At 69.4% G+C, this 22,007-nt stretch overlaps 2 protein-coding genes across 5 annotated transcripts; both read left to right on the top strand.

Moving 5' to 3' along the window:
* Positions 1-586: 586 nt before the first annotated feature.
* PRMT5 (protein arginine methyltransferase 5) lies at positions 587-9,718 on the top strand. The gene is made up of 17 exons (XM_064475477.1): positions 587-746; positions 837-955; positions 1,729-1,814; positions 1,896-2,030; positions 2,851-2,978; positions 3,666-3,715; positions 4,196-4,359; positions 4,543-4,704; positions 5,165-5,242; positions 5,323-5,381; positions 5,862-5,984; positions 6,727-6,902; positions 7,418-7,527; positions 7,890-7,983; positions 8,181-8,297; positions 8,705-8,769; positions 9,533-9,718. The coding sequence occupies exons 1-17, from the start codon at positions 634-636 to the stop codon at positions 9,683-9,685; spliced, it is 1,932 nt and encodes a 643-aa protein (XP_064331547.1). The 5' UTR covers positions 587-633; the 3' UTR covers positions 9,686-9,718.
* Positions 9,719-10,293: 575 nt separating this feature from the next.
* RBM23 (RNA binding motif protein 23) lies at positions 10,294-21,956 on the top strand. Of its 4 annotated transcripts, none has more exons than XM_064475522.1 (16): positions 10,294-10,411; positions 10,930-11,019; positions 11,565-11,639; positions 12,392-12,439; positions 12,528-12,586; positions 12,861-12,914; positions 12,989-13,129; positions 15,400-15,453; positions 15,543-15,660; positions 16,536-16,688; positions 17,855-17,992; positions 18,983-19,048; positions 19,144-19,339; positions 20,572-20,664; positions 21,391-21,475; positions 21,672-21,956. In XM_064475522.1, the coding sequence occupies exons 2-16, from the start codon at positions 10,984-10,986 to the stop codon at positions 21,673-21,675; spliced, it is 1,320 nt and encodes a 439-aa protein (XP_064331592.1). In that variant the 5' UTR covers positions 10,294-10,411; positions 10,930-10,983; the 3' UTR covers positions 21,676-21,956. The 4 variants fall into 4 exon arrangements, with proteins under 4 accessions (XP_064331592.1, XP_064331591.1, XP_064331595.1 ...); XM_064475521.1 differs by having other exon boundaries at positions 10,295-10,411; positions 10,877-11,019; XM_064475525.1 differs by having other exon boundaries at positions 10,295-10,411; positions 10,877-11,019; positions 12,864-12,914.
* The last annotated feature ends 51 nt before the right edge of the window (positions 21,957-22,007 follow it).

A 22,007-nucleotide genomic window follows, 5' to 3' on the forward strand; every position in this document is an offset into this window, starting at 1 on the left:
ACGGGCAGCGTAGCTCGTGAAGTGCGACGGGGCGGGACCAGGTGGGGCGGGGCGGGGGGGCCGTGACTTACGGGCAGCTCTTCTCAGTGATAGGTCTGCCGGGCAGTGCGGGCGGGGCGTGTGGGATGATTGACAGGCAGCGCGGCTCTGATAGGCGCGTAGGGCGGTGTGGGCGGGGCGTGGCGGGCCGTGTTCGTCCGGCAGCGCGGCTCAGTGGCCGGCGTGCAGGGGGCGGGGCGAGAGGGTGTGATTGACAGGCAGGGCGGCTCACTGACAGGCGGACAGCGCAGCGTGGGCGGTGCGCTGGAGAATGATTGACAGGCGTCTCCGCCATAGGCCCTTGGCCGACCTCTGGCGCTGATAGGCCGGCTCCGCGGCGCGGGGCCGGGGTTCGCGCTCCGATTGGCGGAGCGGCGCGGCGCTGCTCGGCGATTGGCAGAGCGGCGGCGCGGGGGGCGGGCGCCGGCGGCTGAGGGGAGGCAGCCATGGCGGCGGCGGCGGGGCCGGGGGTCGCGCTCCGATTGGCGGAGCCGCGCGGCGCGGCTCGGCGATTGGCGGAGCGGCGCGGCGCTGCTCGGCGATTGGCGGAGAGGCGGCGCGGGGGCGGGCGCTGGCGGCTGAGGGGAGGCAGCCATGGCGGCGGCGGCAGGGCCGGGGGCGGCGGGCGCGGCGAGGGTCTCCAGCGGCCGCGACCTCAGCTGCGTCCCGGAGGTGGCGGGAGCGCTGGGGGCCGTGGCCCGGCAGGGGTGAGGGGTTTGGGGGTCCCTGGGGGGGGGTTTGGGGCTCCCGGGGGGGCGGGTTTGGGCCCCCCTCACTCCCCCCCCTCCCCCCCCCAGGTTCGATTTCCTCTGCCTGCCGCTCTTCCACCCCCGGTACCGGCGGGAGTTCGCGCTGGAGCCGGCCCGGGACCGGCCCGGGCCTCAGACCCGCTCCGACCTGCTGCTCTCCGGCCGCGGTGAGAGGCGGGCGCGGCCCGGGCGGGGGGCGGCCTGGGACCCCCCCAGAGGGTCCTGGGGCCCCCCTATGGCGCCTCGGGACCCCCCCAAAAGGCTCTGAGACCCTCTATGGCACCTTGAGACCCCCCCAGAGGGTCCTGGGACCCCCCTATGGCACCCTGGGATCCCCCCAAATGGCACCCCGGGACCGCCCCCCCCCCCCCCCCCCCCAAATGGCACCCTGGGACCCCCCCCCAAAATGGTGCCCTGAGACCCACCCCCAAGTGGTGCTCTGGGACACTCCCTCCTCAAATAGCGCCCTGGGACCCCCCCATGGCACTGTGGGACCCCCTCAAAGGGCTTTGGGGCACCCTGAGACCCCACAATGCATTTTGTGACCCCCCTATGGCACTCTGAGACCCCCCAAAAGGGTCCTGGGCACACAGGGGTCCCCCTATGGCACCCTGGGACGCCCCCCGAGGGTCCTATGGTGTCCTGGGGCCCCCCCTATGGCGTCCTGGGACCCCCCCCGAGGGTCCTGGGGCACCCTGGGGCCCCCCCTATGGCGTCCTGGTACACCCCCCGAGGGTCCTGGGGCACCCTGGGGCCCCCCCTATGGCGTCCTGGGACCCCCCCCGAGGGTCCTGGGGCACCCTGGGGCCCCCCCATGGCGTCCTGAGACACCCCCAGAGGGTCCTGGTTGCTCTGCGACCCCCCCCAAGGGAGTTCAGGGACCCCCTGGACCTGCGGTAGCCCCCCTGAGTCCCCCCAACCCCCCCGTGCCCCCCCCCAGACTGGAACACCCTCATCGTGGGGAAGCTCTCGCCCTGGATCCGCCCCGACTCCCCACTGGAGCACGTGCGCAGGAACTCAGAGGCCGTGAGTCTGGGGGGGCTGGGGGGTTTTGGGGGACCCCCCGCGCCCCCCTGACCCCCCGCCCCGATTCACCCCCACCCCCAGGCCATGCTGCAGGAGCTGAATTTCGGGGCGTACCTGGGGCTCCCCGCGTTCCTGCTGCCCCTGACGCAGGCGGAGAACCCCAACCTGGCCCGGGTGCTCTGCGCCCACCTGCACACCGGCCACCACAGCGCCATGGTGGGGGGCTGGGGGGCGCCGGGAGGGGGCTGGGGGGTGCTGGGGGGCGCTGGGAGGGGGCTGGGGGGCGCTGGGGGGCGCCGGGAGGGGGCTGGGGGGCGCCGGGAGGGGGCTGGGGGGTGCTGGGGGGCGCCGGGATGGGGGATGGGGGGCGCTGGGGGTCACCGGGAGGGGGCTGGGGGGTGCTGGGAGGGGGCTGAGGGGCCATTGGGAGGGGGGTGGGAAGGGAGTTGGGGATGCTGGGAAGGGGATTGGGAGTATTGGGAGGGACTGGGAGGGGGTTTGGAGGCACTGGGAGGGGGGTGGGAAGGGAGTTGGGGATGCTGGGAAGGGGATTGGGAGTATTGGGAGGGACTGGGAGGGGGTTTGGGGGCACTGGGGGGGGGTGGGAAGGGAGTTGTGGTTTCTGGGAAGGGGAGTGGGAGCACTGGGATGCTTTAAGGGGCAACTGGGGGTCATGGGAGGGGGTTTGGGGGCACTGGGGTTGTTGGGAAGGGAGTTGGGGCCCTTGGGAGGGGGATTGGGAGCACTGGGATGTACTGGGAAGGGGACTGGGAGGCATTGAGGGGCAACTGGGGGGCACTGGGGAGTTACTGAGAGGCCTGGAAATGTTACTGGGAGGGGTTAAGAGGCTACTGGGAAGTACTGGGAGAGTCCAGCGGGTTATTGGGAGGAACTGGGAGATGCTATGGGGTGCCGGAGGGGAGGCAGTGGGGTTTAACTGGGGGTCCCGGGGAGTTGCTGGGGGTCGCTGGGTGGCCCCCAGGTGCCCCCCACGGGCTCGCTGGGGGGCACTGGTGCTCACTGGGGGGCGGGGCAGTTCTGGGTGCGGGTGCCCCTCCTGGCCCCCGCCGACGTGCGCGACGACCTGGTGGGGAACGAGCCGGTGCCCGAAGGGGGGCCCCAGGGGGGGCCCGAGGGGGCGGCTGAGGAGCGGACCTGGCTCTGGTGAGGGGCGGGGGGGGGTCCTGGGGGGGTATTGGGGCTGGGGAGGGGTCCTGGGGGGTTTGGGGGGGTCCTGGGGGATATTGGGGGGTTTGGGGGGTCCCGGAGGGGGGATACTGAGGAGTTTGGGGGGGTCCTGGGGGATACTGGGGGGTTTGGGGGGGTCCTGGGGGATATTGGGGGGTTTGGGGGGTCCTGGAGGGGGGATATTGAGGAGTTTGGGGGGGTCCTGGGGGATATTGGGGGGTTTGGGGGGTCCTGGAGGGGGGATACTGAGGAGTTTGGGGGGGTCCTGGGGGATACTGGGGGGTTTGGGGGGGTCCTGGGGGATATTGGGGGGTTTGGGGGGTCCTGGAGGGGGGATATTGAGGAGTTTGGGGGGGTCCTGGGGGATATTGGGGGGTTTGGGGGGGTCCTGGAGGGCTATTTGGGGGTTTGATTGGGCTATTTGGGGCTGGGGGGTCCCGGAGGGGATATTGGGGGGTCCCGAGGGGACTATTGGGGGGTTTGGGGGGTTCCTGGTGGGGGATATTGGGAGATTTTGAGGGGTCTGGGGGGCTATTTGGGGCTGGGGGGTGTTTGGGGGGTCCTGGGGGGGATATTGGGAGATTTCTGAGGGGCTATTGGGGGGTCTGGGGGGGGCTGCTTGGGGGGGTGGGGCTTGGGGTGACGCCTGTGTCCCCCCCAAAGGTGGCACAACTTCCGCACCCTCTGCGACTACAATAAGAGAGTGGGTGTGGGTGAGTGGGGGCGGGGCCGCGGGGGGGGGCGGGGCCGCGGAGGGGGGCGGGGCCGCGGGGGGGGCGGGGCCGCGGGGGGGGCGGGGCCGCGGGGGGGCGGGGCCACAGGGTCTGATAGAGCTGGGCCTGAGCTGGGGAGGGGGCGGAGCCAGCAGGGTGGGGGCGTGGCCTTTGGTGTGGGAGGGATGAGGGGGCGGGGTGTGAGCCCTGTGGGCGGGGCCGCAACAGCAGGGGGGTGGCCATGGGAGTGGGGGTAAGAGTGGGAGGGGCTATGAGCTGAGGGGGTGGAGCCTGGGCCCTGTGGGTGTGGCTGGAGGTGTGGGCGGGGCCTGGGGTTGTGTGGGTGGGGCTAACAGCAAGGAGGGCGGGGCTATGGCTGTGCTTGGGTGTTATGAAGGGGGTGGGGGGTTGGGGGGTGGGCTGTAAGGGGGCGTGGCTGGGCCCGTGCAGGCGTGGCCGCCTGACCCCGCCCCACCGCAGCCCTGGAGGTGGGGCCGGACCTGCCGTCGGGCGCGGCCATCGACCGGTGGCTGGGGGAGCCGGTGAAGGCGGCCTTCCTCCCCACCAGCGTCTTCCTCACCAACAAGAAGGGCTTCCCCGTCCTCTCCCGCCCCCACCAGCGTCTCGTCTTCCGCCTGCTCAAGGTGGGGGGCTTGGGGGTCCCTGAGGGTCCCTCAACCACCTCCAGCTGGAGGTGCAGGTGGTGGTGGTGGGCGCCCCCCGGCACGGGGGGGTTTGGGGGGGTCCCTGGGGGGGTTGGGTGGGTTTGGGGCGGGGTTGGGGGCTTTGGGCTGTCCCTGACACACCTCCCCACCCCCCCCCCCCAGCTGGAGGTGCAGGTGGTGGTGGTGGGCGCCCCCCGGCACGGGGGGAAGCCGCTGGGCGCGTACCTGCAGTACCTGGAGCACCTGGGCCAGCACCGACCCCCCCCCTCCGCGTACGAGCTCTTCGCCCGCGGCTACGAGGACTACCTGCAGTCCCCCCTGCAGGTGGGCGGGGCCTCCGGGGGCGGGCGGGGCCTCCGGGGGTGGGCGGGGCTTCCCTGGGAGGAGATAAGGGGGACGATGGGGTGAGAATGCAAGGGGAAGGGGTGGGGCTTTGGGCAGGGGGTGGGGCTGGTGTGGGCGTGGCTTTGGTCTGGGGCAGGGGGTGGGGCATGTGGGTGGAGTGAAGTATAGGAGTGGGGAGGGAGGGCGTGGCTGTGAGCCTGGGGGTGTGGCCACTGTGAGAGGGTGGGCCCAGGGGCGGAGCTACAGGGGTTGTTGTGAAGGGATGTAGTTTTGCCTCCTGGGGGGGTGTGGCTTCGCCTGGAGGCGTGGCTAGGGCAAGGGGGAGGAGCCATGCTGGAGGGGGTGGAGCCACATGGGTATGAGTGAGGGGCTTGGGAGGGTGTGAGAAAGGGTGTGGCCCATCTGGGGGCGTGGCCTTCATCGGCCCCACCCCCGGCAGCCCCTGATGGACAACCTGGAGTCGCAGACCTACGAGGTGTTTGAGAAAGACCCAATCAAGTACTCCCAGTACCAGCAGGTAGGCGGGGCCTGGGGCGGGGCTGGGGGTGGGGTCATGGCCCAGCCACACCCCCTCACTACCATGCCCCGCCCCCTCAGGCCATCTACAAGTGCCTGCTGGAGCGCGTGCCCGAGGAGGAGAAGGACACCAACGTCCAGTGAGTGCCCCCCGCGGCCCTATGGGGCACCCCACGGTGTCCCTTATGGCCCTATGGGCCTCCCCATGGCCCTATGGGGCACCCTACGGCGTCCCTCATGGCCCTATGGGGCACTCTATGGCATCCCCACGGCCCTATGGGGCACCCCACGGTCCTATGGGGCAGCCCACAGCGTCTCTCACGGCCCTATAGGGCACACCACGGCCCTGGGGCACTCCACAGCATCCCTTATGACTCCATGGGCCCCCCCCCCCAGACCTATGGGGCATCCTACGGCCTCCCCACGGCCCAGTGGGGCACCCCACGGCATCCCCACTGTCCTATGGGGCACCCCACAGCCCCCCCTGGCCCTCTGAGTCCCCCCCAACTCCCTGCTGCCAGCACACACACCCCCCCCCCAGTCTATGGGGTGCCCCCCCACCCGTGGGTCCCCGCCCCCCACCCGTGGGGCGCCCTGACGGTGCGGCGGCGGCCCCGCAGGGTGGTGATGGTGCTGGGGGCCGGGCGGGGGCCGCTGGTGAACGCCACGCTGCGGGCGGCGCGGCAGGCGGCGCGGCGCGTCCGCGTCTACGCCGTGGAGAAGAACCCCAACGCCGTCGTCACGTGAGTGGCCCCGCCCCGCGGCCCCGCCCCGCGGCCCCGCCCCACGCTTCCCCGCCCCGACCCACTTATGGGGCCTCATAACCCACCCCGCCCAAAGCCTCGGAAACCTCTGGGACCCCCCGAGTGCCGGCACTGCTGTGACACGGGCGGCCCCACAGCACCCTATAGACCCCTTGCTGCCCCCATCCCCATCGCTATGGGGCAACGCTGCAGCCTCAGGCTGCCCCACAGCGCCCTATATTCCTAGACCCCCAACCCCACTATGTTTCCAGCTCCCCTGGCTCCCGTGTATTCCCTTCGCCCCCAGCACCCCCCCCCATATTTCCCAGTACCCCCCCACATCCCTAGTGCCCCCCACATTCCCCTCTCCCGATATCCCCAGTCCCTCCTGTCCGCCCATTCTCCTTCCCTCCATATTCCCAACACCCTCAGCCCCCCCCATTGCCCCCATTCCCCCCATTCTCCCCCAGCGCCCCCGCCCTCTCCCCAGCCCCCTGCTGAGCGCGGCCCCCGCAGGCTGGAGAGCTGGCAGTACGAGGAGTGGGGGGCGCATATCCCCCAGCCCCTCCCCCCCAGCCCCCCCAGCCCCCCCAGCCCCCCCGCCCCCCGCTGAGCGCGGCCCCCGCAGGCTGGAGAGCTGGCAGTACGAGGAGTGGGGGGCGCATATCCCCCAGCCCCTCCCCCCCAGCCCCCCAGCCCCCCCGCCCCCTCCCCCGCCCCCTGCTGAGCGCGGCCCCCGCAGGCTGGAGAGCTGGCAGTACGAGGAGTGGGGGGCGCAGGTGACGGTGGTGCCGCGGGACATGCGGGCCTGGCGGGCGCCCGAGGGGGCCGACCTGGTGGTCTCGGAGCTGCTCGGCTCCTTCGGCGACAACGAGCTCTCGCCCGAGTGCCTCGACGGCGCCCAGCACTGCCTCAAGGGTGCGGGGCTGGGGGGCTGGGGGGCTGGGAGTGGGGCTGGGGGAGCTGGGAGGGGGGCCTGCGGGACTGGGGGTCTGGGGGAGCTGGGGTTCGGGGTCTTAGGGGGCTGGGGGGGGGCTGCATGACTGGGGGTGTGGGGGAGGGGGCATGGGGCTGGGAGTGGGGTTGGGGGACTGGGGACTGGGAGTGGGGTTCAGGGTCTGGGAGTGGGGTTGGGGGACTGGGGGCTGGGAGTGGGGACTGGGAGTGGGGTTCGGGGTCTGGGAGTGGGGTTGGGGGTCTGGGGTCTGGGAGTGGGGTTGGGGGAGTGGGGCTGGGAGTGGGGTTGGGGGGGCTGGGAGTGGGGCTGTGGGGCTGGGCTGGGGGCCATGGGGCCAGGCGATGGGGCACTGGGGGCCGTGGGGCGCCGTGGGCCTGGGTCGGCGGTCCGTGGGGCATTGTGGGGCTGGGTCAGGGGTCTGTGGGGGCACTGTGGGGCTGGGCCGGGGTCCGTGGGGCTGACGTGTGCCCCACAGCGGGCGGGGTGAGCATCCCCTGCGCGTACACGTCCTTCCTGGCGCCCATCTCCTCCTCCAAGCTGTACAACGAGGTGCGGGGCTGCCGCGAGCGCGACCGCGACCCCGAGGTAGGGCGGGGCAGGGGCGGGGCAGGGCGGGGCGGGGGCGCCCCTGGGGGGCGCAGGCCTTGGGGCGGCCGCTGGGGAGCTCTAGGGCGAGGTGGGGGGCTGGGGTCGGCCGTGGGGCGGTTGCGTGTCGAGTTGGGGGTCACGGGGTGGCTGTGGGGGTCCGTGGGGCAGGTTGGGGGGCGGCCGTGGGGTGGTTGGGGGTTTTGGGGGCAGTGGTGGGGCAGGTTGAGGGTGTCGGGGTGTCTCTTGAGGAGCTCTAGGGCAGGTCGGGGGTCACAGGGCGGGCTGGGGGGGGGCGTGGGGCGGCCGTGGGGCGGGTTGGGGGGCGTGGGGCGGGCGTGGCCCACAGCGACCCCCCGCAGGCGCAGTTCGAGATGCCCTACGTCGTGCGGCTCCACAACTTCCACCAGCTGGCCCCGCCCCAGCCCTGCTTCTCCTTCCGCCACCCCAACCCAGGTGAGGGGGCGGAGCCGCCGCGGCCCCGCCCGCACCGCCGGCCCCGCCCCTCGGCCCCGCCCGTGGCAGGGGAGGGGCCGGAGGAACCACCCGGCGGGGCAGGGCGTCCCGCTCGGGCCTTCGGCGTGGCCGGGGGCGGGCGACGTTGCTGGGCGTGGTCGGGCGTGGTCAGCGCTGACCCGGCCCCGCCCCCCCAGACCCCGCCCAGGACAACAGCCGCTACCGCCGGCTGTCCTTCCGCGTCGAGGTGAACACCGTCCTCCACGGCTTCGCCGGCTACTTCGAGACCACCCTCTACGGTGACATCACGCTCAGTGAGGGCGGGGCCACGAAGGGGGTGGGGCCTGAGAGCGCCACCGGCCAATGGCGGTGGGGCGGTGGGGGTCAACCTGGCCAACGAGGGAGGGGGGAGGGTCAACGGGGCCGAGGGGGCGGAGCTGCTGGTGGTCGCCGGCGTTGGGTTGGCGTTGACGTAAGGGGGGGAGTGGGCGAGGTTTGGGGGTCAGGGGTGAAGTGGGCGGAGCTGGGGGTCAACGGGGCCAATGGGGAAGAGCTGTGGGTCAACGGGGTCAAAAGTGGGAGGGGCCAGTGGGATCTATGGGGTGAAGCAGGGCGGGGCCTCACCAGGCAGCACGGGGGGGCGTGGCCAATCAGGGAGGGCCAGAAGGTGAAAGGGCGGGGCTTGGAGGGGTCAGAGGTCGGCAGGGTCGTGACCCCGCAGGTATCCACCCCGAGACGCACTCCCCGGGGATGTTCTCCTGGTTCCCCATCTTCTTCCCCATCAAGGTGGGACCCGTGGCGGCCATCTTGGGTGTGGCGGCCATCCTGGGCATGGCGGGAGGACGACCATCCCGGGTTGGCCATCTTGGGTTTGGGTGGAGGGCGGCCATCTTGGATTGGTTAGATGTTGGCCATCTCGGGCTTGGAGGGAAGTTGGTTGCTTTGGATTGGTCATTTTGGGTTTGGGTGGGGGTTGGCGTATTTGGATTGACAGAAAGGGAGCCATCTTGGGCTTGGGAAGACCGTGGCCATCTTGGGTTGGCCCCCTTGGGCTTGGGAAGACCGTGGCCATCTTGGGTTGGCCGTATTGGGCTTGGGAAGACCGTGGCCATCTTGGGTTGGCCGTATTGGGCTTGGGAAGACCGTGGCCATCTTGGGTTGGCCGTATTGGGCTTGGGAAGACCGTGGCCATCTTGGGTTGGCCGTATTGGGCTTGGGAAGACCGTGGCCATCTTGGGTTGGCCGTATTGGGCTTGGGAAGACCGTGGCCATCTTGGGTTGGCCGTATTGGGCTTGGGAAGACCGTGGCCATCTTGGGTTGGCCGTATTGGGCTTGGGAAGACCGTGGCCATCTTGGGTTGGCCGTATTGGGCTTGGGAAGACCGTGGCCATCTTGGGTTGGCCGTATTGGGCTTGGCTACCTGGGGTCGGCCATCTTGGGCTTGGCGGGAGGGCGGCCATCTTGGGTTCGGCGGAACATCGCGTGCGTTGCTCTTGGCGCCCGGGTGGCGGCCGTGCTCACCCGTTTTCCCCTCCCCCCCCTCCACAGCAACCACTGGCGGTGCGGGCGGGCGAGGAGGTCTCGGTGGCCTTCTGGCGCTGTGCCACCCCCAAGAAGGTGTGGTACGAGTGGGCAGTGACCGCACCCGCCTGCTCCGCCCTGCACAACCCCACCGGCCGCTCCTACACCATCGGCCTCTAAGCGACGGCGACCCAATAAAGGGCCTTGACGTTACATCTCGGCCTCTTGGAGGGCGTGTTATTGGGGGGCTGGGTTGGGGGGGTGGGGGGGTGGTGGCCATGTCACGTGAGGTTGGCGTGAGGGGGCGGCCATCTTGGTGCCATGCCCCATGTGACATCATGGCTCATTTTAGGGTGTTTAAACTCCATTTTTCAAACCCAAAAGTGCTGTGGGGCTCCTGGGCGCTCGCTGGAGCCCCTTGGGTTGGGGGGGGTAGGGGGAGGGCGGCCATTTCGCCCCCAAACGCAGCCGCCATCTTAGCGCAGGCTGCGCCAGGCCCGACTAGGCCGCGTTTCCATGGCGACGGCGAAGGGGAGGGGCGGGGCCGCCGCGTTCCCACGGCGACGGCGCAAGGGGCGGGGCCAAGCAGGCTCCACCGGCCGCGCCGCGGCCAATCACCCCCGCCGCCCTCCTCGGCCAATCGGGCCGCCGGCGGTCGCCCCGCCTCTTTTCCCCCGCTTGCGGCCAATCGGCGCCGCCGCTGACTCGTCGCCCTCCCCTCTCCGCGCCGCCAGCCAATGGGAGGGGGGGAAGGCGGGCTCGGCGGCCAATGGGAGCACGGTACGGTGCGCGCCTGCGCGGCGGCGGGGCCGGGGGAGGGGAGGGGGGGAAGGTTCTGGAGGCCGCCGCCATCTTAACGCCGCGTCCGGGCCGCCGCCGCCGCCGCCGCCAGCCCAGGGGGGGCCGGTAAGCGCAGGAGGGCGGCGCGTCACACGGCGCCGTGATGGCGTCAGCGCCGGGGGAGCGCGGGGCGGGGGAGGGAGGGGAGCGGTGGGGACCGGGCGAGCGCGGGGGGTGGGGGGGGACGGCGGAGGGAGCTGCCGGCGGGGGGGGAGGGAGCGGGCACCGCGCATGCGCCGCCGTCCCGCCGCGAGGGGGCGTGGCTTCGCGGGAGGGCGTGGGCTCCCGGGGACCTCGTTTCTTAGCGAGGGGGCGTGGTTTCACGGGGAGGGGGCGTGGCCCGCCGGTGACCCCGTTCCCAGCGAGGGGGCGTGGTTTGGCCTCCCTGTGGGCGTGGCTCGGGGTGGCGGGGGCGTGGCTTGCCGTGCGGGACCCCCCGCACGTGACGCAGGCTGGGGTTGGGGGGGACGGGGACGCGGGACGGGACGGCTTTTGGGGTGAATTAAGGGGGTTTTGGGCCTTACGGCGCAGCGCGTGACCTCACCGCTCGGCGCGTGACGTCATCGCCGCCGCCGCCGTTTCAGGGAGAGCCCCGGACCCGCGCGAGCGCTCGGGGGGAGCCCCCCAGGCGGCCCGAGATGGAGGCGGGGGGCTCGAACCCGCTGCAGGACCCGGTGAGACCCGGGGGGGGTGTGTGTGTGTCCCCGGGGGGGGCGTGGGTCCCCGGGGCATTGTGGGTAAGGGGGGGTCGGGGGTCCCGGGGGGGTGGGGGTCCCCGGGGCATTGTGGGTAAGGGGGGGTCGGGGGTCCCGGGGGGGTGGGGGTCCCCGGGGCATTGTGGGTGAAGGGGGGGTCGGGGTGGGCCAGGGGTCCCTGGGGCATTGTGGGTAAGGGGGGGCCACGGGGTCCTGGGGGGGGCCAGGTGTCCCTGGGGCAGTGGGGGTAAGGGGGGGTCTCTGAGGGTCACACGGTGCCCAGGGCATTGTGGGTAAGGGGGGGTCGGGGGTGCCTGGTGGGGGTTGGGGGTCCCCGGGGCGTTGTAGGTAAAAGGGGGGTTGGGGGGGGTGGGGGTCCTCAGGGCATGGTGGGTGAAGGGGGGGCTGGGGTGGGCCAGGGGTCCCTGGGACATTGTGGGCAAGGAGGGGTGGGGGGACACGGCGGGTGCGATCTGTGTGTGTGTGTGTCCCACCCCCCGCGACGCGCCGTCCCTGGGGCACAGACGGACGCCATGACGTCGGACGACTTCGACATCGTCATCGAGGCCATGCTGGAGGCGCCCTACAAGAAGGAGGAGGTGGGGGGGGGCTTTGAAGGGGGTTGGGGGGCTTTGAAGGGGGGGTGGGGCCACCCCTGGGGCACTGGGGGGCTTTGAAGAGGCAGTTGCGGGGCTTTGAAGCTGTTTCGGGGTCACCCTGAGGAGGTTTGGGGGCTGCTAAGGGGGCTGGGGTTGATTTAAAGGGGGCGCTGGTGTCATTGAAAGGGGGTCGGGGTCTTCGAAAGGGGGTTTGGGCACATCTGGGAAGGGGACTTGGGGTCACCCAGAGGGGCTTTAGGGGCCCCGAAAGCAGGTGTTAGGGTCACATGAAGGGATTTTGGGGTGACTGAAGGAGTTTTGGGGTCACCTGGAGAGATTTTGGGGTGACCTAAAGGGGTTTGGGGTCACCTGGAGGGGTTTGGGGGTGACCTAAAGGGGTTTGGGGTCACCTGGAGAGATTTTGGGGTGACCTAAAGGGGTTTGGGGTCACCTGGAGGGGTTTTGGGGTGACCTAAAGGGGTTTGGGGTCACCTGGAGGGGTTTTGGGGTGACCTAAAGGGGTTTGGGGTCACCTGGAGGGGTTTTGGGGTGACCTAAAGGGGTTTGGGGTCACCTGGAGGGGTTTTGGGGTGACCTAAAGGGATTTGGAATCCCTTAAAGGAACTGTAAGGTTGCTTAAAATGAGCGTTGGGGTCCCCGCAGGGGCGGGTTGGGGGGGTTGGGGTCCCCCGAAGGTCTTTGGGGTGGTTTGGGGGGGATTTCGGGGCTCTGACGTGTGCGTGTCCCCCCAGGCGCAGCCCGGCCCCTCCAAGGTGCAGCCGGAGACCCCCGCGGCGCAGGTGAGGCTGGGGGGGGTGTTTGGGGGGGGGCTGGGGGAGGGGGGGGTCATTTCTGGGGGGTCTCACCGGTGTCGTGTCCCCCCCGCAGCCGGCGGAGGAGACGAGCAAAGAGGCCAAGAAGGAGAGCGGGAGCAGCAGCGGGAGCAGGTTGGGGGGGCAACGGCGGGTTAGGGGGGGGCTCAGGGCATTCGCGGCCATCCCAGTGGTGGGGGGCGGATTTTGGGGTGATTAAGGGAGATTTAGGGCCAATGGGAGATTTTAGGGGTAACGTGAAGGGTTGGGGGGGGACTTGGGATATTGAGGGGTTTGGGGGGAGGGTTTGAAGGATATTGGGGGGGGGTTGGGGTGACCGGAGGCTGGGGGGAGGGTTTGGGGGCGATGTGGGGGTCCCTGTGCCCACGTGCCCCCCGCCCCCCCCCAGCAGCAGGAAGAAGAGGAGCCGGAGCCGGAGCCGGAGCCGTGACCACAGACACAGGTGGGGCGGTGCCGAGGGGGGGGCTGGGGGGAGCCTGGGGGGGGTTTGGGGGTGACCCTGTGACCCCCCCCCAGCCGCAGCCGGGACCGGGAGCGGGAGCGTCGCCGCCGCAGCCGCAGCCGGGAGCGCCGGAGCCGCCACCGCAGCCGCAGCCGCGAGCGCCGGCGGGGAAGCCGCTCCCGCAGCCGGGAGCGTCGGCGGGAGGAGCGAGCCCGGTACCCAGGCGCCCCTAGACCCCCCCAGGACCCCCCCAAACTGCCCAAGATGGCCTAAACCGCCCTGAGACAGCCCAAAACCACCCCCGAACCCCTCGGAGATGCCCCCAAATCCCTGTGAGACAGCCCAAAACGCCTCTGAGACTCCCCCAAACCCCCCTGATGTGCCCCAAACTGCCCGAGATGCCCCAAAACTCTTCTGAAACACCCCGAAACCACCCCCATATGCCCCGAGATGACCCCAAACCCCTCTGAAACACCCCAAAACCACCCCTGAACACCCCGAGACGGCCCCAAACCCCTCTGAAACCCCCCCGAGATGCCCCAAAACCTCCCAGAGACACCCCCAAACCTCCGTAAAATGCCTCAAATTCCCTCCAAGACACCCCAAACCACCGCCAAAATTCCTGTGGGATGCTCCAAACCCTATCCGAAACACCTCAAAAACCCTCTGAGACTCCCCCGACCCCCCCAAACCCCTTCTGAGACACCCCAAAACCCCTGAAATGCCCACAGAATCCCCCAGAGCCCCCAAATCCCCCTCAGTGCCCCAAACTCCCCCTAATCCCCCACGATATTCCTAAATCCTATCTAAAACACCACGAAATATTTCTATATGTCCCCAAGTCGTGTCTAAAGCCCATGGAATTCCCTGTCAACGCACCCAAAGTCCCCCAAATCCTGCCTGAATTCCTCTAAATTCTCTCTAAATTCCCCCCAAATTCCCCTCGATGTTCCCAAGCTCCCCCAACCCCCCAAATCACCCCAAAATGTCACCAAATTGTCTTTAAATATCCCTAGAATTGCTCTCAGTGCTTCTACACAGCCCCAAATTCTCTTTAATCTTCCCCAAAGTTCCCCAGAATCCCCCTCAATGGCCCCAAACTCCCAAAATCCCGCCAAAGCATCCCCATAATCCTGTCTAAATAATTCCAAAATCCCTCTCAGTTTCGCCGTGTAGCCGCAGATTCTTTCTAAATTGCTCTGAAGCCCCCCAAAATACCTCAACGCCCCCAGAGTCCCCCAAATCCCCCGAAAATCCCCCTTAACACCCCCAAACGCCCCCAAATCCTTCCTAAATCCCCCCAAAATCTCCCTCAATGCCTCCAAATGCCCTAAATCCTTCCTAAATCCCCTCAAATCCCCTTCAACGCCCCCAAACTCCCCCAAATCCTCTCTAAATCCCCCAAAATCCCCCTTGACACCCCGAAATGCCCCCAAATCCTCTCTAAATCCCCCAAAATCCCCCTTGACACCCCGAAATGCCCCCAAATCCTCTCTAAATCCCCCAAAATCCCCCTTGACACCGCGAAATGCCCCCAAATCCTCTCTAAATTTCCCCAAAATCCCCCTTGATGCCCCCAAATACCCCAAATCCTCTCCAAATCCCCCCAAAATCCCCTAGTGCCCCCAAATCCCCCCAATATGTACTCAGATGCTTTCAAAATCTCTAAAAGGCTCCCAAAATCCGCCTAATACATACCCAAATTCTTGATAAATACCCCCAAATCCGCCTCAGTGCCCCAGAGTCCCCCCCAGGCCCCCCCTAAATACCCCCAAATCCTCTCTCAGTCCCCCCAAATCTTGCTAAAGTTCCCTGAAGTCCCGCAGGAGGTACCCAGGTCCTTTTAGATCCCCTAAAGCCCCCCAAAATCCCCCTCAGTGTCCCCAAATGCCCCCCAATACGTACCCAGGTCCTTTTAGATCCCCTAAAGCCCCCCAAAATCCCCCTCAGTGTCCCCAAATGCCCCCCAATACGTACCCAGGTCCTTTTAGATCCCCTACAGCCCCCCAAATGCCCCCCAATACGTGCCCAGGTCCTTTTAGATCCCCTAAAGCCCCCCAAAATCCCCCTCAGTGTCCCCAAATGCTCTCCAATACGTACCCAGGTCCTTTTAAATCCCCAGAAGCCCCCCAAACTCCCCCCAAATACCCCCAAATCCTTTCTCAATCCCCCCAAAGTCCCCCAAATCCTCCTGAAGTTCCCTGAGGCCCCCCAATACGTAGCCAGATCCTTTTTAGATCCCCCAAAGCCCCCCAAAATCCTTCTCAATGCCCCCAGACTCCCCCAGATCCTTTTTAAACCCCCCAAATCCCCCCAATACGTACACAAATCCTTTCTAAATTCTCCCCAAAATTGCCCAAAGGCCTCCCAACCCCCCAAAATACCCCCAAATCCTCTCAACCCCCCCCGAAGTCCCCCCAAATCCTGCTCAAGCCCCCCGAGACGCCCCCGGATCCTCCCCGGTGACCCCCCTCGTCCCCTGCAGGCGCCGCTTCGGCCACAGCAAGAGCCCGCTGTACCGAGAGAAGAGCCCCGTGCGGTGAGTCGGGGCCGGGGGGGGGCCCGCGGGGGGCAGGGGGCCGCGGGGAGGCGCCGCCCCCCGCCCACCACCCCCTGATCTGTCGGCAGGGAGCCCCTGGGCAGCCTGAGCCCCGAGGAGCGCGACGCCCGCACCGTGTTCTGCATGCAGCTGGCCGCCCGCATCCGCCCCCGCGACCTCGAGGACTTCTTCTCCGCCGTGGGCAAGGTGGGGGCCGCCCCGGGGGCCGCCGACCCCTCCCCAGGGGCCACCATCCCCCCCACGTCCCGCTGATGGGGCCCCGAGGGTCCACCATCCCACCCACATTCCTCTGCTGGTGCCCACGGCACCCGTGACCCCTCCCATGTCCCTCTGGTGGTGCCCCTGACCCCCCCATGTTTCTCTGACGGTGTCCTGACCCCCCCCATGGTGTCACTGACCCCCCCCATGGTGCCCCTGATCCCCCTACAGTGTCACTGACCCCCCCCACAGTGCCCCGACCCCCCCATGTTTCTCTGACTGTGCCCTTCCCCCCCCACGGTGCCCCTGACCCCCCCCCACGGTGCCCCGAACCCCTGCCATCCCTCTGGTGGTGCCCCTGAACCCCCCCCACGGTGCCCCTGACCCCCCCCACGGTGCCCCTGACCCCCCCTACGGCGTCACTGACCCCCCCATGGTGGCCCCAACCCCCCCCCCATCCCTCTGACGGTGCCCCCAAGCCCCCCACAGTGTCACTGACCCCCTCCATGTCCCTCTGATGATACCCCCGACCCCCCCACGGTGTCACTGACCCACCCCACGGTGCCCCGACCCCCCCATGTTTCTCTGACTGTGCCCTTCCCCCCCCCCATGGTGCCCCTGACCCCCCCCATGGTGCCCCTGACCCCCCCCATGGTGTCACTGACCCCCCCCATGGTGCCTCTGACCCCCCTACAGTGCCCCCGACCCCCCCCCACATCCCTCTGACGGTGCCCCCAAGCCCCCCACAGTGTCACTGACCCCCTCCATGTCCCTCTGATGATACCCCCGACCCCCCCTCGGTGCCCCTGACCCCCCCACGGTGTCACCGACCCCCCCCGGCGCCGCTGACCCCCCGCCCCCAGGTGCGGGACGTGCGCATCATCTCGGACCGCAACTCGCGCCGCTCCAAGGGCATCGCCTACGTGGAGTTCTGCGAGATCCAGTCGGTGCCGCTGGCCATCGGCCTGACGGGCCAGCGCCTGCTCGGCGTCCCCATCATCGTCCAGGCCTCCCAGGTGCGCGGGGGGCTTCTGGGGGGGTTTGCGGGGCTTCTGGGGGGGTTTGGGAGGGACCTTGGGGGGGTTTGGGAGGGACCTTGGGGGGGTTTGGGAGCATCCTTGGGGGGTTTGGGGGCTTCTGGGGGGGTTTGGGAGCATCCTTGGGGGGTTTGGGAGGGTCCTTAGGGGGGTCTGGAAGGGTCCTTGGGGTGATTGAGGGGCTTCTTGGGGGAATTGAGGGGTGGCTTGGGGGGATTGAGGGGCTTCTTGGGGGGATTGAGGGGCTTCTTGGGGGGATTGAGGGGTGGCTTGGGGGTTTGGAAGGGTCCTTGGGGGTTTTGGGGGCTTCTTGGGGGGTTTGGGAGGGTCCTTGGGGGGATTGGAAAGGTCCTTGGGGGGATTAAGGGCCTTCTTGGGGGATTTCGGAGGGTCCTTGGGAGGTTTGAGGGGCTTCTTGGGGGGTTTGTAAGGGTCCTTGGGGGGTTTTGGGGGGGCTCAGGGGGCTTGTTGGGGGGTTCAGGGGGGCTTTGTGGGCCTCAGGGGCTTCTTGGGGGGTTTGGGAGGGTCCTTGGGGGGATTGAGGGCTTCTTAGGGGGTTTGGGAGGGTCCTTGGGGGGATTGAGGGCTTCTTAGGGGGTTTGGGAAGGTCCTTGGGGGGTTCAGGGGGGATTCTTGGGTGCTTCGGGGCGGTCTTGAGGGGCTTGGGGGGATCTTGGGGGGTTCAGGGGCTTCTTAAGGGGTTCAGGAAGTTCATGGGGGGCTCAGGGAGACCCGTTTGGGGGGTTCTTGGGTGGTTCGGGATGGTTCCTGTGGGGCTCAGGGGACTTCTTGTGTTGTTTGGGGGGCTCTTGGGGGGGTTCGGGGGGTTTCTTGCGGGGTTTGCGGGGACTCGTTTTGGGGGGCTCCCCCGTGGGGTTCCTGGGGCTCCCCCGTGGGGTTTTGGGGGTTTCCCCTGGGGTTTGGGGGGCTCCATGGGATTTGGGGTCTCCCGCGGGGTTTTGGGGGTGCTGCGGGGCCGTTCCTGCGGGTCGTGGTTCTGGCGGGCTCGGGTGGAGCTGGGGTTCCCATGGGATTTGGGGGGGGGGACCACCGGCGGGCTGAGGGTGTCCCTGGAGGAGGGGGCTCCGGGGGGAGCTCTGGGGGTCCCCGAGGGCCCCCCTCACCCCCCGCCACGTCCCCCCCAGGCGGAGAAGAACCGGCTGGCGGCCATGGCCAACAACCTGCAGAAGGGCAGCGGGGGGCCCATGCGCCTCTACGTGGGCTCCCTCCACTGCAACATCACCCAGGACATGCTGCGCGGCATCTTCGAGCCCTTCGGCAAGGTGGGGCGGGGCCGGGGGCGGGGCCGGGGGCGGGGCCGGGGGCGCCGTTGGGGCAGGGGGGGAGGGGTTCGGGCATTGGGTCGGGGTCGGGGGGCACAGTTGGGTCACTGGGTCGGGGTTGGGGGGCACGGTTGGGTCGTTGGGTCGGGGTTGGGGGGCACGGTTGGGTCGAAGGGTCGGGGTTGGGGGGCACAGTTGGGTCACTGGGTCGGGGTCGGGGGGCACAGTTGGGTCACTGGGTCGGGGTTGGGTCACTGGGTCGGGGTTGGGGGGCGCAGTTGGGTCACTGGGTCAGGGTTGGGGGGCACGGTTGGGTCTCTGGGTCGGGGTCGGGGGGCACAGTTGGGTCATTGGGTCGGGGTCGGGGGGCACAGTTGGGTCGGGGTTGGGTCTCTGGGTCGGGGTTGGGGGGCGCAGTTGGGTCACTGGGTCGGGGTTGGGTCACTGGGTCGGGGTTGGGGGCACAGTTGGGTCTCTGGGTCGGGGTTGGGGGCACGGTTGGGTCACTGGGTCGGGGTTGGGGGGCACGGTTGGGTCTCTGGGTCGGGGTCGGGGGGCACAGTTGGGTCACTGGGTCGGGGTTGGGGGGCACGGTTGGGTCACTGGGTCGGGGTTGGGGGGCACGGTTGGGTCTCTGGGTCGGGGTTGGGGGGCACAGTTGGGTCGTTGGGTCGGGGTCGGGGGGCACAGTGGGGTCACTGGGTCGGGGTTGGGGGCACAGTGGGGTCACTGGGTCGGGGTCGGGGGGCACAGTGGGGTCACTGGGTCGGGGTTGGGGGGCACAGTGGGGTCACTGGGTCGGGGTTGGGTCACTGGGTCGGGGTTGGGGGCACAGTTGGGTCACTGGGTCGGGGTTGGGGGTCACGGTTTGGTCGTTGGGTGGGGCTCGGGCGTTACGGGTGGGTTGGGGGGCGCAGGTGTGGGGCACCGTGGGGCCGCTCTCGGGGAGCCTCGTTGCCCCCCCCCACGACCCCCTCCCCCCCCCCCCAGATCGACAGCATCGTCCTGATGCGCGACCCCGACACCGGCCAATCCAAGGGCTACGGCTTCATCACGGTGAGCCCCGCCCGCCGCCCCGCCCCCGCGGCCCCGCCCGCCGCCCCGCCCCCGCCGCCCCGCCCCCCCAACGTGTGTGCCTCCCCCTCCCCAAGTTCACGGAGGCCGAGTGCGCGCGGCGGGCGCTGGAGCAGCTCAACGGCTTCGAGCTGGCCGGGCGCCCCATGCGCGTGGGGCAGGTCACCGAGCGCCTCGACGGCACCACCGACATCACCTTCCCCGAGGGCAGCGACGACGTCGAGCTGGTGGGAGCCACCGGCCGCCTCCAGCTCATGGCCAAGCTGGCCGAAGGTGGGGGGGGCCTCGGGGGTTGTTATGGGGCTGGGAGGGCTTTGGGGGGTCACTGGGGGGCCTTGGGGGTTGTTATGGGGCTGGGGGGGGCCTTTGGGGGGTCACTGTGGGGCCTTGGGGGGGTCACTGTGGGGCTTTGGGGGTGGTTATGGGGCTGGGAGGGCTTTGGGGGGTCACTGGGGGGCCTTGGGGGTTGTTATGGGGCTTTGGGTGGGTCACTGTGGGGCCTTGGGGGTTGTTATGGGGCTGGGGGGGGTCACTGTGGGGCCTTGGGGGTTGTTATGGGGCTGGGGGGGGGCTTTGGAGGGGTCACTGTGGGGCTTTGGGGGTTGTTATGGGGCTGGGGGGGGTCACTGGGGGGCCTTGGGGGTTGTTATGGGGCTGGGGGGGCTTTGGGGGGGTCACTGGGGGGCCTTGGGGGTTGTTATGGGGCTTTGGGTGGGTCACTGGGGGGCTTTGGGAGCATCTGGGGGGTCTCTGGGGGTTGTTATGGGGCTGGGGGGGCTTTGGGGGGGGTCACTGGGGGGCCTTGGGGGTTGTTATGGGGCTTTGGGTGGGTCACTGGGGGGCTTTGGGAGCATCTGGGGGGTCTCTGGGGGTTGTTATGGGACTGGGGGGGTTTTGGGGGGTCACTGGGGGGCCTTGGGGGTTGTTATGGGGCTGGGGGCGTCACTGTGGGGCTTTGGGGGCATCTGGGGGGTCTCTGGGGGTTGTTATGGGGCTGGGGGGGCTTTGGGGGGGGTCACTGGGGGGCCTTGGGGGTTGTTATGGGGCTGGGGGGGTCACTGTGGGGCTTTGGGGGTTGTTATGGGGCTGGGGGGGGTCATTGAGGGGCCTTGGGGGTTGTTATGGGGCTGGGGGGTGTCACTGGTGGTCTTTGGCGGTTGTTATGGGGCTGGGGGGGTCACTGTGAGGCTTTGGGAGTTGTTATGGGGCTGGGGGGGTCACTGGGGGGCCTTGGGGGTTGTTGTGGGGCTTTGGGGGTTGTTATGGGGCTGGGGGGGTCACTGTGAGGCTTTGGGAGTTGTTATGGGGCTGGGGGGGTCACTGGGGGGCCTTGGGGGTTGTTGTGGGGCTTTGGGGGTTGTTATGGGGCTGGGGGGGCTTTGGGGGCACCTGGGGGGCGTCAGGAGGTCGCTGTGGGGGGGGGGAGGCGGGGAGCCGTCTCTGGGGCTGGGGGGTGTTTGGGGGGGGTCCCGTGGCCCCACGGCGCCCCCCCTCGTGCCCCCCAGGGTCGGGGCTGCAGCTGCCCAGCACGGCCCAGGCCGCCCTGCAGCTCAATGGGGCGCTGCCCCTGGGGGCCCTCAACCCCGCCGCCCTCACCGGTACGGGGGGGCTGGGGGGGCCGGGGGGCCGGGGGGCTGGGAGGGTCCCCAGGGAGGCGTTGAGGCAGCCCTGGGGGTGTTTGGGGGTCCCTGGGGGGGCTTTGGGGGGTCCCTGGGGGTGTTTGGGGGGTCCCTGGGGGTGCGTTTGAGGGGTCCCTGGGGGTGCGTTTGAGGGGTCCCTGGGGGGGTTTTTGGGGGTCCCTGGGGGGGTTTTTGGGGTCCCTGGGGGGGTTTTTGGGGTCCCTGGGGGTGCGTTTGGGGGGTCCCTGGGGGTGCGTTTGGGGGGTCCCTGGGGGTGTTTGGGGGGTCCCTGGGGGGGTTTTCGGGGTCCCTGGGGGGGCTTTGGGGGTCCCTGGGGGTGTGTTTGGGGGGGTCCCTGGGGGTGCGTTTGGGGGGTCCCTGGGGGTGCGTTTGGGGGGTCCCTGGGGGGGGCTTTGGGGGGTCCCTGGGGGAGCTTTGGGGGGTCCCAGGGGTGGTTGGGGGGTCCCTGGGGGAGCTTTGGGGGGTCCCAGGGGTGGTTGGGGGTTCCTGTGGGGAGTTGGGGGGCTGGGAGGGTCCCTGGGGGGTTGTTCGGAGGGTCCCGGGGGTGGTTGGGGGGGTCCCTGGGGGGGGCTTTGGGAGGTCCATGGGGGTTGTTCGGAGGGTCCCGGGGGTGTTTGGGGGGGTGTGGGGGGTTGCCCCCCCGCCATGGGGCAGCCCCCCACGCGCCCCCTCTGTGCCCGCCAGCGCTGAGCCCGGCGCTGAACCTGGCCTCGCAGACGCTGGCCTCGCAGTGCCTGCAGCTCTCGGGGCTCTTCTCCCCCCAGACCATGTGAGGGCGGGGCCGGGGGCGGGGGCGGGGGCGGGGCGGGGCGGGCGGGGCGGGCGGGGGCTGGCGGGGGCGGGGCCTCGCAGGGCAGGCGCCAGCCTGCGTAGGGGCGGGGTGGAATGGGGGGTGGGGGGCGGGGGACTCAGCGGGTGGGTGTGGCCGGGCATGGGCGTGGCCTGACCCTCGCCTCCTCCCACAGGTAACACGGCCCCGCCCCCTGCCGGGGGGCCCCGCCCCCCTGTGCCCAGCCCCGCCCCCCCGAGCCCCGCTGTCTCCGCCCCCTGGCGGGGCGTTGGGGCGGGGCCCTGCGGGGCGGGGGGGCGGGGCCTGCGGCGGCCCCACCCCTTCCCCTCCCCTCCCCCCCGGCTCCGGGTTTTTTGGGGTTTTTTTTGTTTTGTTTTGTTTCTTCGGTTTTTTTTTCTTTTTTTTTTGTTGTTGTTTTTGTTTCTTTATCGGAAGCGAAATAAAAAACCAGAAAAACGGCCCCGAAATGCTCCAATTCCCGCCTTTTTTCTGTGCCGAGGGTGGGGCCCTG

The sequence above is a fragment of the Phalacrocorax carbo genome, chromosome 29, assembly GCF_963921805.1.
Source record: "Phalacrocorax carbo chromosome 29, bPhaCar2.1, whole genome shotgun sequence".
NCBI classification, from domain to species: Eukaryota; Metazoa; Chordata; class Aves; order Suliformes; family Phalacrocoracidae; genus Phalacrocorax; species Phalacrocorax carbo.